General features: G+C 40.8%; 1 protein-coding gene across 1 annotated transcript; it reads left to right on the top strand.

Annotated features, from left to right (window-relative positions):
* Positions 1–5,207: 5,207 nt before the first annotated feature.
* LOC144512341 (uncharacterized) lies at positions 5,208–14,207 on the top strand. The gene is made up of 5 exons (XM_078243029.1): positions 5,208–5,453; positions 7,515–7,577; positions 11,280–11,420; positions 11,549–11,614; positions 13,307–14,207. Exons 1-5 carry the CDS (start codon positions 5,223–5,225, stop codon positions 13,397–13,399), a joined length of 594 nt encoding a protein of 197 aa, XP_078099155.1. The 5' UTR covers positions 5,208–5,222; the 3' UTR covers positions 13,400–14,207.
* The last annotated feature ends 1,489 nt before the right edge of the window (positions 14,208–15,696 follow it).

Genomic DNA, 15,696 nt, shown 5'->3' with positions numbered 1-15,696 from the left:
TAGATCAAGTTTCCCCCTTGAGGCAGAAGACAGCTCTATGAACTGAACCGAGTCATACCTGAGTGATGTCACCGCAGGGGATTTCCCACACAGGTGACACCAGGAAGTACAGTAACAGCAAACTTCCGTGTGTGTGTGTGTGTGTGTGTGTGTGTGTGTGTGTGTGGGGGATCTATATTTAGCCCAGCTCTTTGTGTCTGACGTGACGACATCACTCAGAGGGGGGTTCAAAGACCCTGAAATAAGGGGCAACCGCCTGTAGCGATGCATCGTTTTACCTTCACGTTTCCTGCTGCTGTGTAGACACATTAAAATAGTTTTGTTTTTGGGTACACACAAATTATATTGATGGAAAATACAAGTACTACATGTATATTAAAAAGTGTGTGTGTGTGTATATATATATATATATATATATATATATATAACACTTTTTTTTTAAGAAGGAAAAATAACAATAATAGAATATTTTGAAAAAAAGTCTAATAATATCTGTACATGAACCATGTTGATGGGACATTCGGAGCCCTAATGAAAAATATATTTAAATTTTTTTATTCAAGAACGAAAATAATAAAATAAATATAACTTTTAATGAATTAATTATAAATAATTATATCAATTATTATTTTCTAATTAACAAGAAAACCTTAAGAGAAAAAAAATTAACAAATTTAAATGAATTTTAAAAAATATTCCACCTTGTAACCCAAAAAATGTCAGTTAGCCAGACACCATTATTGCTTCATTCTGTTTAATTAATAAAAACATTTTTATGGTTAGCAACAAGTCTCGGACAAAATTGCTGATTGAAGCTTCAGATTGGAAATAAATACTGGAACCAGCGGTCTAAAACACAACACATCTTCTTTGTAGCGTACATGTTGTTTCCACATCACAACTGAAAGTCCTCCAAACCAAACAACAATAGCAGTTGTTCCTATCCTCTAATACGACCCACCGGAGCATTTCATAAATTAAAACTACGATCTCATTCGGTCGCAGTTTTGAACACGTCTGTAATGTTGTGAAACGGTCCCAGTTTGGTTATGTTTAGACCCAGAAACTACTTAGATAAGATAAGAAAAAGATGACGCTTTGGGTTCGATTCAGATGTTACGTCACTTCCCGAAAGTTACGCGCGTGACACAGAATATGACATTCGTAAAGTAAGAAAAAACAAACGGGACTGGAAGCCCGGTCTCTTAGGTTAACCTGCCGTCCTACGTGGAAACCAAGAGGTTATAATAATGACCTCTTTGGTGGAAATTTGGCGCTCTAACATTTCCTCACCTTACTTGCTGCTTTGCTCCAGTCATAACTACTACGGCCACTAGATGGCGCTGCCACTATAAACGTAAACGGTGCTTGAACAAATGATGTCTGGGAGCGTTTTTTGGGGGGAGGACAGTCTCCTTAAAGCTCAGGAACACTGAAGTCGGAAGAATGACTTCCCAATTTGGGAAATGGGACCATTGAGGAGCATGTGATTACACAAAAAAAAGAGGACAAAATCACCACTGCCTCAGTTCAAGATAAATAAAACTGAATATTCTAACTTATTAAAGTGACTGAGTGAAGTAAACAGTCGTAATTGGTGCAGGTTGTGTGTTTATGAAGCTAGCATATTATTCCAGTAGGGTATTTAATTTAAGAACAACATTTGAACTAAGAGATATCGCCATGAGACCTCCTCAGCTGCATTAACATTAAGACAATCATGTTTGTATTACAAGTTTTCTGAAATGTTATGTTTAGGCATTATCTAATGCTAACTTTTGGGAAAATTAGGAGAAATCTACAGACACAAATTGACTGATGTAAGAAAATAAACACCTTAATGTGTATATGGGTTGTTTTTTTCCTCCAAGACATGTTATGGAAGCAAAATAGGCCAAAAACTCCAACTAAAAAGATCTGATGCAGTGTTCTTCCCCTCTGCAGGTATGACAGGTCTACGTGACATCATACGAGGAAAACTGAGCCTTGGAAATTCTCCAACTTTCCCTTTTGGCGCCTGTTCAGTGGCATATTTGTGTGCAGCCATGCATCTCTTAGCTCCTGTACGTCACATTCATGTCTGGTGGCAGTCCAGAGTCACCTGCACGACTCTGGACTTTTGGAGGAAACTGGAGCAGCTGAAGAAAACTCCACGCTGTCGAGCCCACGGGTGTGTTGGGACAGTTTTGAAACTCATATCTGAGCCTAAAGTGCTTGATGTGTCACCTGTCGCCCCTAAGAAAGAAGCCGTCCTGTTATATGGGTCGAGCAGCAACCTCGTCTCTCTCTGATGTCTGCTGCGTCGGGGAAAAAAAAAACCAACCTGCACAGTCACCGTTTCCCGGCTACGCCGAGAAAGCCACAACCTACTTTAATCTGACCACACATCTAAAACCTGCTTACCAAAATCTTTCTATCAACACGCCAGCCATATCATCGCCGCAGAGACAATGAAATCTGATCAGACGTCAAAAATGTAAAAACAAATACACTGCATTTTAGATTTTATCAGGGCTGCAGCTAACGGTTACTTTCTATAATCGATTGATAGTTCAGTCAGAAAATATAAAAAAAAAAAAAACATTGCACATTGCAATTTCACATTAGCTTTTAAATGTCTTGCTTCGTCCGACCAGCGGTCCAAAACTCAAAGATCTTCTATTTAAGAAGATACAGTTAAGTTGGAGTTAGGCAACGCTTAGGGAAAGGTTGTGGTGGTCATGGTTTTGGAAAAGATGGAGGTCTTGGTTAAATATTGAAAAAGTCAACAGCAGCACGCCCCCTCAGGAACAAGACACCCAAACATTTAGCATCTTTTTGTGATTGTTTTACATCTATTTTGAAGTTGCTTTCACACCTGAGCAGTTTGGTCTGTTCTAGCCCAACATCAGGTAGTCCGGTTTGTTTGTAGTGGTGTGAAAGCTTATTTGAACTCTGCTGCGGACCAAACAACCAAACTCTGGTCTGCTTGAAAAACAGGGGGGGGGGTCTCGGTTCACCTCCAAGGGCTCTAGAGTTCGGTTCACTTCAGGTAAGAATGCAAACCAACCCATATACAGGAAGTGAAGCAAAAAACAGAGCACTTACTGGCCTGCAGTTTCAACCTTACACACAACTTATGGACTTGTATATGATTTAAAGCTTTAGTGCGTAACTTTTTGATATTAATGAGCGTCCGTTACATTCAAGCCGTTACCAAATGAGTTGCTACAAAGCTAATTAAGACTATCAGCTCCACACAACTCTCTCTGGATTTCTCAGTGTGACTACGTTCAGAAGATTGTGGCGTCCGGTGACTTTCCCGCGCAGAAATGCAAAGAGTGAAAATAGTTACCTCTTCTGAAGAGTCCATCATGTTTTTTATGTTTTTTTTTAATCCTCCGTGTCCTCCTTGGCTACTAGCAACTGTGTGGAGGAGGAGGGGTCGGCGGGGGTGTGTGTGTGTGTGTGTGTGTGTGTGTGTGTGCGGGGGTGTGTGTGTGTGTGTGTGTGTGTGTGTGTGCGGGGGTCTGTCAATCAACCACTGACCACTGGATGATTTGACAGAAATTGTTCTCGTCAAATGTGCTCTTTAAAGGAGCAGACACGAGTGTTGTCAGCGCGGCTGCTTGACCTGGTTACTGTTCTGACTTCCAGGAAGAGCTTCCAAAACACACACACACACACACACACACGCCGCTATGCTGACATATTCGTTGTTTTTTTTTTGTATCTGGGTTGGGCGACTCTGCGCTTTTTTGTTTTTAAACCTGCATAAATCTGTCGAGTCACCGTTTCCTCGACTGCGTCGAACCGAAGCCACAACCTAGTTTTATCTGACTGCACATCTAAACGACAAAATTGGGTTTCTATCCAAACCATCATCAACGCCGGGGAGAGGAGAAGGACAGAGGAGGTGAAGAGGAGAGGAAAGGAGGTTTTGAGAAATAAAAGGACGAAGAGGAAAGAAAGATGAAGTAGAAAAAGGAGAGAGAAAAGAGGAGGAAGGAGGCAAGGAAAGGGAGTAGGGAGATGAGAGGAAGGAGAAAAGATGAGAAAAAACAGGAAAAAAGACAGAGGAGAAAGGAAAAGGATCATTCCTTTCCTAGTTCCTAGTTAGAGGAGAGGAAGATAAAAAGGGGAAGGAAGGGAAGAAGAGAAGGAGAGGGATGAGAAGAAGAGGGAAAACTATTTAAAAAGAGGAAGAGTAGAAAGAGGAAAGAACAGAGTAAAAAGCCTACAGAAAAGATGAAAGGAAAGAAGGAAAGTAGAATAACGAAGGAAGAATAAGAAATGGATGAGAAAAGACAAAACGAAGGGACAAAGGAAATACATAATGGGAGACAATGGAGGGAGCAGAGGAAAGGATAATGAAGACGAAGAGAGAGAGAGAGAAATGGGACACAAGGTGGAGCGAAGGGACGAGGAAAAGAAAGAAGGGAGTGGGAGAGGAAGAAGAGAAAAGCTGACAGTAGGAGAAGACTGCAGAAAGGAGTAGAGGAAAAGGAGAAGAAAGAGGCGAAAGGGCAGAAGATCAAGGCCAAAGAAAGGAGAGAAGACATCGGAAGAAAGGAGGATGAATGAAAGAAAGAGATGGAAGAGAAAGAAGAGAGGGATGCATGAAAGAGGAGATACCGAAGAGGAGAAGAAAATAGGAAATGTAGAAAAGAAGGAATACAGATGAGGAGGACATTAAAGAAAGGAGAAGAGGAAAAAGAAAAGAAGAAAATAGAGAGAAAAAACTAAAAGACAGAGAAAAATGAGATGGCATGGGAATAAAGAAGAGAGCAGGGAAAAAAGAGGGAAGAGGAGGGGTGAAAATATAGAAAAAGAGAAAAGAAGGAATAGAGAGGAGGAAATTAAAGAAAAGAGAGATGAGAAGAGAGAGGAGGGATATATAGGAAAGAGGAATGAAAGAGGAAAGGAAGAAAAGAAGGAATGACGACGAGTAGAAAATTAAGGAAGAGGGGAAAGAGAGGGGGGGGGGGGAGAGAGAGAAGACCAAATTTAAAAGAGAAAAGATGAGCAGTAAGTAAAGAGAGAGAAAAGAGAGGAGTAGAGGAATCAGGAAGAAAGGAGAGAAAAAGAGGTGGGGAGATTACTTTGGAAGTTTGCAGTAGTGAGTCAGTTTAGGAAATTTCAAAAACGAGAGGAGGCAAAAGAAAAACATGACAAGAGGGGGAGGGAGGAGAGAGAGAGAGCGAGTGAGAGAGAGAGAGAGAGAGGAGGAAGAGGAGGTATAAATGCAGCAGAGGGGACAGAAGCTGCTGCAGTCAAAGATGTTTCTCCTCCTCCTCAGGACGTCTGCTCTTGCTCTGCTCCTCGGCCTCAGCACCGCTGGTGGGACGTCCCAGAGAGGACTCAACGCCGCTGACGGGACGTCCCAGAGAGGACTCAGCTGCCGGGAGGAGATCCCCTCCGAGCTGCTCCGGGACCTTTGGCGCCGAACCACACAGCTGATCAACAAGCTGCCGGTGAGATCAATAACTCTGATTAGCTGTTTGTTAGCGTCGACTAAATACACAAGATTTAATATTTCAGATTTATATTTGCCATTTGTGCACACACCAAAAAGTCCAGGCACACACAGGGGATTGACCTGCTGGCTCTTTGACTTTAAGTAGAAAGAGTTATAAGGGCAAAGAAAAGCACACCGACTAATATAGAAAAAGATTACACAAGGTAAATAAATTAAAATTAAAATAAGACAAAAAAAACTTAGATACTATACAGAAGAGTGCAAAAAATATCATAACTCATGAAAACTGTAACTGGAGGATACAACTACAACGGGTCAGATCAAAACTTAGTTACAAACACTCAATGGTGTTTTACGTTAGGCTTAAAACACCAAACACGTTACAAGCACAACACTTATTAAGGAGTCTGCTAATCAATGTCCGTTTACTCCCAATGAATGAATGAATGAATGAATGAATGAACGAATGAATGAACGAATGAATGAATGAATGAACGAATGAATGAATGAATGAATGAACGAATGAATGAATGAATGAATGAATGAATGAACGAATGAATGAATGAATGAATGAATGAATGAATGAATGAACGAATGAATGAATGAATGAATGAATGAACGAATGAATGGTTTATTTATCCTCGAGGGATCGTTGAAGGGTGACCCTCATTTGCAATCACATCGAGTCCGATTATAGAGACAAGAACAAAACAACACAGAAAACACAATCCTACGAAATATAGAAAGACGATACAACGCTCTGTATTAGAAAATGATTTGATAAATGAAAAACTATGTAACGCAATTACAGGTAGAAGTTTGAATGAATGAATGAATGAATGAATGACAAGTCTCAAACAACATACAAAAGGATAAACAAAGAACTTTAAACACAAAAGTAGTTCATTATGAAGAAAGAAAAAGCAGGAATGAGCAAAATAAATAAATACTCTCGTCCGAAAGAGATTTGGAAGGTTCTAGCCTTTTTGGAAATGTCCGTACCTTTTACATCTTTAATTACCAAAATAACCCTTTCAACGCGTTTTCAGTCTATCGTTTCTCAATAAACAACCATACAGCCCTATAACAGAAAACGTCAAAAAACAAGTACGTCAGGAAGAACTTCTGCTGCTTTTTAGGATTTAAACCAATTCTTGATTGTCTGCGAATCGTTGTCACTATACCTTGAATGAAGGATCAATAACTCTTATTGATTATCCTGCCAATCATTACAGCAGTTTAAAGGAACACGCCGACTTATTGGGACTTTGTCTTGTTCCCCGTCTCCCCCAGAGTTAGATAAGTCCATACATACCCTTCTCATCTCTGTGCGTGTCGTAACTCTGTCTGACACCCCCACCGCTAGCCTAGCTTAGCACAGATCCTGGAGGTAACCGGCTCCATCTAGCCTAGCTTAGCACAGATCATAGCGTGTACAAATAACAAGGTCACATGACACACAGCCATCTTCTTGTTATTTGTTCACGCTGTGACTGTACAAATCACAACATGTAAATAGGAACATGTTGGCGTTATTTGGTCACTTATTGGGAGCAGTAGGCTAGATGGAGCCGGTTACCTCCAGGATCTGTGCTAAGCTAGGCTAACGGTGGAGGCGTCAGACAGAGTTACGACGCACACGGAGATGAGAAGGGTATGTCTGGACTTATCTAACTCTGGGGGAGACGGGGAACAAGACAAAGTCCCAATAAGTCAATTTAATCTCGACAATAACACTTATTGCAGTGCTTACTGCAGTTTATGTGATTGTTACAGATTTTTAGATGAAACAGTTTCACATCCATATATAGTACTTTATATATTCTTACTGATGAGTCATACAGTGAATCAGCTCGTAATCAGTGTCAGACAGGAAGTGAAACGTGTGAAAAGCTGCAGTTTTTAGACCAGATCAAAGCTTCTCATCAGATCAAAGACAGCTTACTTCACAGTTGGAGGAAGTAGCCACTTTTTGATATAATGTTACAAATGAAAAATCGGAAATATAAGTCAGTCACTAATATGTGTCTAATGAGTTTGATATTTTTATCCACAGAAAGAAGAGAAATTCTTGAGGCGACAGAGACTTCTGCCCAAGTTCTGCACCAAATGTTCTGAGGTCAGTAAACCCGTCTGTCTGTCTGTCTGTCTGAAGTGTGGTTGAATGAGCTACTTCTCCAAAGTCTGTGTGTTAGCTGCTGTAGATAATAGGGATGCACCGAATCCAGATTTTTGGGGTTCAGCCGTCCATTAACACAGTAAACACATTAATGAAGTAAACAAATGGTTAACACAAGTTTTTAGCTGTGACTGTCCTTCCTTTGCCGTACCAGAAGTTGCTGCATTCTGGCTGCTGTCTGCAGATTCCTTCATGCTCAGCTCGTATTCTTCCAGATGTTTCATACCAGATGTTGTAACAGCGGTGATGTTGTGTATTGTTTAGGGTCCTCGCCACCACCAGACTAATCAGCATTGCAGATTGAACATGTAGCTGGACTTGAATGGCCTTCTTTTGACTGAAAGTACTGCCAAACAACACTTTTTCTGCTCACATCTTTGGTTCGGCAGAAACCCAACCCCGTCAAAAAGCCCAATATTTAGCCGAATCCGAAGCCGAATCCTGGATTTGGTGCATCCCTGGTAGAGAACACAAAAAACACAGCGCTTTCAAGCCAGGGAGCGGAGTTCACTTCCCGGGGAAAACAAAATACTTTCACCCAGGAAACGCGTGTTCATTTCTTGGAAGTATTTTAATCCAAACCTCGATCTTTTTCCTAAACTTAACTAGATGTTTTGGTGCCTAAACTTAACTGTTGTCGCCGCACAATGCTCACTTTTTGTCGGCTAAACTCACCAACTGCCGCTGATACGACGGATAGCTCACGGAGCTCTGCTGCCGTCGTCACGTGACCAGCCGGCGACCACCTAATTTTGTAGGATATCATACAAATTGGTGTGTGTTAAGATAATTATTTATCAAGGAATGGACAGAATCACTGAAATTGTCTCAATGTTCGTTTACTTGCAAGTAAAGTCAGTTTTACAGCACTCACAGCAAAGTACAGAAAATGACTAACCAAAGCCTCCAACAGTAGCTTTTTTTTTATGAGTAAAATACAGTCATAATACCCATCTCTGGTCAGGAAGGGCATCTCCTCCTCCTCAGGAGCACCCCGTGCCCCCCCCACAAGGTCAGGAAGTGGCTCCCATGATTTATCTTGTGAGAACGTCAGCAGTATTTTGGCTTTCTACCAGGCAGACAGTTTAATATTAACAGAAACAAGAAGAGTTGATTAGTTTTTCTAACAGTGTGCATACATTTTGGAACAATACGTGCGGATGCGTTGATTTTAGACACCTAAAAACATCTATATCAGTTTAAGCGTAAGCTATATTTAGAATATTTTCAGCCCTTAACAACAGGACAGTCATTTTACCTGGCAGAACACGGGAGTTGCTGCGCTACCATCTATCTGCCTCCATCATACGTTAGTTTGTGTCAGTGTGTGACTTTGGTGTTTTTAAAGGGTTAAGAACAAACACACAAAGGCAACATACAGCATACAACCCACTTAACAAATATCCAAACTATCCCGTTAATCTGTCTGTAAAATCTGCTTAAGTCAATGTCTTGCAGGATAAAAAAGGGCACATGCAGTATCATCTTGGTATTTCTGGTGGGAATCATTCTTTGAATGGAATCTGGTGCTGGAAAGAAAGTGTTAAAATGAATCTTACGCTGAGGTTTCTGCCTCCAGCCATGATGGTGTCCGCTCGGTTTACCTCAACCACAACCACACGTTTATCATCTCCCATCTAAATGCTGCAACTATGCAGAACCATATCTTATCGAAGAAACTGAAACGCAACACATCCTTCTCTGCACGCCACTGCTTTGGGAATTTCTTCCTACAAACATTAACATGTCCAACCAGTGGGTTAATGGTACGTTATAGCTGACATACCTGTCCTATCGAGCGTACAGTTTGGATTCCAAGAATCAGGAAGTATTTCAGTTTCCTTCAGTGATTTTGTTGTACCCCACAGGGTGTTTGATTTATGATTCATGCAGAGCACGTTTAATGTCTTTATCTGTTTGTAGAGGTAATATTAGTCATAGTGGAGCGTTAAGCTTCTGTAAGTCTACTGTTTTCTCATAGAGGCTCTATGTCCATATTAAAAGCTAAACGGGCAACCACTGTACTAGGAAGTTACATTTAAACACCTCGTTACTTTATGGAACGCTTTAAACACAGCTTCCAAATACAGACTGTCATTGGATACATTTTTGTTGAATGCTACCAAAATAATCATTGTTTATCTTCAATAGAATGACTCAGCGTTTATATTGTATTGCCCAGTACAGTAGTAGTTACCCATTAGGTTAAATTAAAGCCATAAGACTGAGGAAGTGTGTAACCGGCTAAAGATATAATATTTAAGTTTTCCGCATTAAAATGTCTAGAAAGGACTGTATGTTGTATGTATGTTCTTTATGTTGTTTAGTTGTGTGCTTACATTATCTCAAATGTTTCCAACAATGTTCAAACCCAGAGAAATATGTCATTTTATTCCCAGTAATGCTCTGTTACATTTGGTCGTCTGTTGGTGGCGTCATATCCCCTTTGTGCATGCGTCAACGTTGTGGTTATCTGCCAGAAGCTGACATAAACTGACTTTTTATCCAGTTTTAGGCCACTTTTTTTGTTTTATATTTGAACCGATTGATGGAGTTTAGTCATTGGACGTCTGGATCTTAAGTTATCAGAGAAACGAGCTGAGCAAACGTTAGCCGCAGCCACTGAAGGAATCCTAACCAGGAGAAACTGACGGCCCTTAACAGCAGAAAATGACTTATTATTATAAATGTCTCTGTAGCCTTAGTAAGCTTAGATTTATTTTTCATCAGGACATTGAAATGAGGTCCTGAAAAAACCTTATTTTCAGTTTGATGTTTCTCAGAAGCATACGGTGGCCATGAAGTGCAAAACATGACAGAAAATCGCACAACACAACAGCAAATCGCACAACACGACATCAAATCGCACAACACGACAGCAAATCCCACAACACGACAGCAAATCCCACAACACGACAGCAAATAACACAACACGACAGCAAATCCCACAACACGACAGCAAATCCCACAGCACGACAGCAAATCCCACAACACGACAGCAAATCCCACAACACGACAGCAAATCCCACAACATGACAGCAAATCCCACAACACCACAGCAAATCCCACAAGACAGCAAATCCCACAACACGACAGCAAATTGAACAACACAACAGCAAATCCCACAACACGACAGCAAGTCCCACAACACGACAGCAAATCGCACAACACGACAGCAAATCCCACAACACGACAGCAAATCCCACAACACGACAGCAAATCCCACAACACGACAGCAAATCCCACAACACGACAGCAAATCCCACAACACGACAGCAAATCCCACAACACGACAGCAAATTGAACAACACAACAGCAAATCCCACAACACGACAGCAAATCCCACAACACGACAGCAAATCGCACAACACGACAGCAAATCCCACAACACGACAGCAAATTGAACAACACAACAGCAAATCCCACAACACGACAGCAAGTCCCACAACACGACAGCAAATCGCACAACACGACATCGAGGGATTTGCTGTCGTGGTTTGCACTTCAGGGCCACTGTAGAAGCAGAATAAAAAAAAGTTTTCTATGCTTTGCTGAACAAAAAGTAACAAACTATTGAGCTAAAAACAAGCAGAATCCATGGTGCGGTGGGTGTGATGTAAACGTGCTCCCTCTCCTTCTCAGCGTGTGATTGGCTGGCTGGAGATACGGGAAGTGATGGACGTGTACCAGAGGAGTGTGTTCAGCAGAGAGGTGGTCCAGGAGCTCCTCCCCCTGCACTACAACGACCTACTGTACCGGCTCCAACACACACTGCAGCACTGTGTGAGTGCACACACACACACACACACACACACACACACACACACACACACACACACACACATGCTCAGAAATACACACAAATAACAAACACACACTCATTAATGTGTTTTTGTGTACTTTGTGTTCAGGTTTCGTCCTCTAAACCTTCAGAATGGTTCAAAACCATCAAGAACCTGGAAAGAAAAATTAAAAAGGTAAATGTATACATATTGTACTACTACTTCTGCTACTATACTGGCACTAATAATACAGGCTGTTCTCATGAACCGTTCGTACATAAAGCTACGAAAAGTAATGCACTGTAATTCGTATTTATTCCACGTATTTTTTGCTGAATGCACAGCATTCACTGCTGCTGTATAAGAGGCAGAATAGTGTAAAAAGTCAGGGTGGATCTTTTGGTCCTAAAACGCAGGGCTTTCGTGTCCCGGAAGAAGTTACAAGGAAACCGCAAGACTGACGTTAAAGCATATTGAACATTAATATGAAATAGACATACAGAAACAAATATATACAGAATAGTTGTTTAACATAAGAAAAAAAGAGGCCGAAAGGTTTGGTGCAGAATGTGCAAACATATATAGTCGTTAACTAGTTGTTTTGGTTTCTGAACTAAACTGCCTTCGCCGCAGGACAGTCATCTTTTGTTGGCTAAACTTAACTGTAACGACCGTCACCGTGCGGTGCTCTGCACCCGGCTCACAGTCACCTTTTCTCAGCTAAACTTCGTCACATGACTGGCCGGCGGTTGCCGTAATTTCCTAACCTAAGGCTTTAACTTCTGTGTGAGTAGCCTTGTAATACGCCTCGTGGTAAGCGGGATAATGTAGAGCGAGCCGGTCATTATTGCGAATTGAACCCGTTCTTTTGTGTTGTCTTCCTTTGGACCGTTCGCTCGTCGACGCTTTTGTTCCTTTTTTCAAGGCACTTTTTTCAATGTTTTTGGCGTTTTTTTTGGCATTTTACACTTCTTATAAACACCACTAACACCAACTCATTGCTAGTTTTACACTTTTTGGATTTCATGGTCAGTAAACCTCATTTATTAAGGAAATGATACCTAATCCTTGAGTTTAAAAAAGATGAAATTATGAATTATTTAGACTAATATTAAAGGAAGGACAATCACAGAAGGGTCATCGTTCAGTCAGGATACTGTTTCGAAACATTTCAGTTTCTTTTTCAAAGGCTAGAGATCCGATCTTCTGTTGTACTTGTGAAGCGCGTTGAGTGGAATCTTCTGATATAGACATTTAGAAAACGGGTCAAAGACAACACAAGGGTTAATTAATACATCTGTGAAGCCTTCAGGCTGGGTCCTTCATCAGTCTGTCGGGGGTTGGGTGTCTTTCAAAACGATTAGATACCGGTACCAATACCTTGACTGACACACCAAGTCCTGAATGACACCAATTTTGTTGAATCCATTTTATTTATTTATTTTAAAGATTGAGATTTTTGGCCTTTATTTGACAGGACAGCTTAGACTTGAAAGGGCAGAGAGGGGGGGAATGACATGCAGCAAAGGGCCGCAAGTCGGAGTCAAACCCGCAGCTGCTGCGTTGAGGAGTAAACCTCTATATATGCGCGCCCGCTCTGCCAGGTGAGCTACCCAGGTGCCCTGTTAAATCCATTTTAACAAAAAGAAATTCCATTACGGCACACATCTTTCAATCTATGTTTTTGCTCCTACTACGTGATTTCTAAGCGATGAGGCATTTAAGTACTTGATACTAAGGATACGCTCTACTTATATCCCTCTCATAATTCATCCATCAACAGTGTTATCCCGCTCCGGGTCAGCGGTTAGTAATATAATATACTTTATTTCATGTTTAATACCATGTTCTGTCCCATTATAAATATATTACTTCCTGTTCCTGCAGAGGAGGAGAGACCAGGGAGCGCTGAAGGCCATCGTAGAGTTCACCTACGTCCTCCGATGGCTCGATGAGCTGGCTCAGCACCACATCCTGTAGATCTTCATCATCTTCATCATCTTCCTCATCTTCATCGTCATTATCATCTTCTGTTTTTCCTTTAAAAATCTGTTTGATTTTGTTTTTCTAAATGAGTTAAAATTGGACTTTTGCAGCACAAACTTTTTATTTTTATTTATACTTTAATATACTTTAATTAATATTCCCATTGAGCGGGTTTGAGGAATGACGTACATCATCTGTCCATGTGACCGAAGGTTGCAGCTACCAATATTTTTAGGCCTCAGTAGAGAACATAAATAAGGATGCAGTTTGTGCAATACGGCGTTTTAAAGAAAACTATATACCAGGGGGAAATTATCAGCTGGACAGAATGTTTTTCTATATTTTTTCTCCTCACTTTTTTCATCTGGAAGCATCGACTAAGCTCTTCTTGTGTTGTATCGGGACACGTAACTTTCAGATATTTACGGACCCAAAAGCTTTACAGTCTGTTAAAACTGTTACTTTGAAAAACGTTGGTACTTTTTTTACATAGCAAAAAACAGGTCAATCTCACAACAATGAGACTGAATCATTATTTGCACCATTATCCTCCACAACTAGGCCTTGAATCTTAATTCTTTAAAGTATTGATTTGTGTTTTGAATGTTTTACATTTGTATTAACGTAGCTTTATTTACAAAATATTTATTACATTTGAGTATTCACTTAAAAAGTATTAAAATGACTTGAAACTTTAATATATGAAGGAAGATATTTTTTATATGACTTATTGTTGCAGCTGTATTTATGTGAATTTGTCAGATTTCAGATTCCTATTGAAATAAACTAGACTTTAAATGTACTGTTGGCTGGTGTTGGTTTCTAATCGGTACGTGTTGTCTCCCTCTGCTGGTCTGGATTCATTACAACACATCAACATTAACTTTACGTTCATTTAGCTGACGCTTAAAAGCTTCAGTGCATTCAAGCCGTTGCCAAATGAGTTGCTACAAAGCTACTTAAGACTATCATCTCTGTATTTCTGTGTATTTTCTCTATTTCTTTCTATGTTCAGGAGATTGTGGCGTCCGGTGACTATTTTGAAGTTGCTTTCACACCTGAGCAGTTTGGTCTGTTCTAGCCCAACCTCAGGTAGTCCGGTTTGTTTGTAGCGGTGTGAAAGCTTATTTGAACTCTGCTGCGGACCAAACAACCAAACTCTGGTCTGCTTGAAAAACGGGGGGGGGGTCTCGGTTCACCTCCAAGGGCTCTAGAGTTCGGTTCACTTCAGGTAAGAATGCAAACCAACCCATATACAGGAAGTGAAGCAAAAAACAGAGCACTTACTGGCCTGCAGTTTCAACCTTATACACAACTTATGGACTTGTATATGATTTAAAGCTTTACTGCGTAACTTTTTGATATTAATGAGCGTCCGTTACATTCACGCCGTTACCAAATGAGTTGCTACAAAGCTAATTAAGACTATCAGCTCCACACAACTCTCTCTGGATTTCTCAGTGTGACTACGTTTGTGGCGTCCGGTGACTTTTCCCGTGCAGAAACTCGAGTGAAGATAATGAGCTCTTCTGAAGAGTCCATCATGTTTGTTTAATCCTCCTCAATTCCTCATGGAAGGCTTGTACCATGTGGACGCGCAGACAGTTTTGTTGTCATTACTTAGAATTTGTCATGGGGGGCGACAGAAACGACGCACTATGCCTTTAAGAGCAGGGGTCTTCAATGTTTTTTAAGCCAAGGACCCCTTATCTGAGAGAGGGACGGCGCAGGGACCCCCCTACTACATGTTTTATCAAATTAAGTTGCATATTTAACTGGGCCTACAGTAAAAGCCTAAAGCCTTTAGACATAAATGTTTACTGCATAGAAAAGTAAGCTATGCAAATAATTGTTAGTATGATTTTATAAATCATGTTCTAATGTTAAACATACACGTGGCAGTGAATCCTCAGGATTATCTGATCTGTGGATCTTAGTGACAACCTCACTGATGTGGCCGGGTTGGCTCAGTGGGTAGAGCAGATGCACATGTATTTGGAGGTTTACGCCTCGACGCAGAGGTCCAGGGTTCAAATCCAACCTGTGATGATTCCCTGCATGTCTTTCCCCTCTCTCTCTCCCCTTTCTCACCTAGCTGTCCTATCAAATAACGGTGGAAAAGGCCAAAAATGTATCTTTTAAGACATTTTCATTTTTAAAAAAAACTTTCAAAAGTTGCAAAGGAACTCCCTTCATTCATTTTGCCAAAGTATTTTTCTGTACTGAAAAAACTTTGTAAATATTTTGGATGCCCCCCTGCAGTAACTCGGAGGACCCAATATGGGTCGCGG

Source organism: Sander vitreus, chromosome 23, assembly GCF_031162955.1.
Source record: "Sander vitreus isolate 19-12246 chromosome 23, sanVit1, whole genome shotgun sequence".
Classification (NCBI taxonomy): domain Eukaryota; kingdom Metazoa; phylum Chordata; class Actinopteri; order Perciformes; family Percidae; genus Sander; species Sander vitreus.
Note: the sequence above shows the minus strand (reverse complement) of the source record. Positions and strands in the feature narration are given on the sequence as shown.

Coding starts and splice junctions, on each gene's coding strand:
- LOC144512341 (XM_078243029.1), top strand. CDS start 5,223: ATGCAGCAGAGGGGACAGAAGCTGCTGCAGTCAAAGATGTTTCTCCTC. Junction 5,454..7,514: donor AGCTGATCAACAAGCTGCCG/GTGAGATCAATA, acceptor TTTTATCCACAG/AAAGAAGAGAAATTCTTGAG. Junction 11,615..13,306: donor TGGAAAGAAAAATTAAAAAG/GTAAATGTATAC, acceptor CTGTTCCTGCAG/AGGAGGAGAGACCAGGGAGC.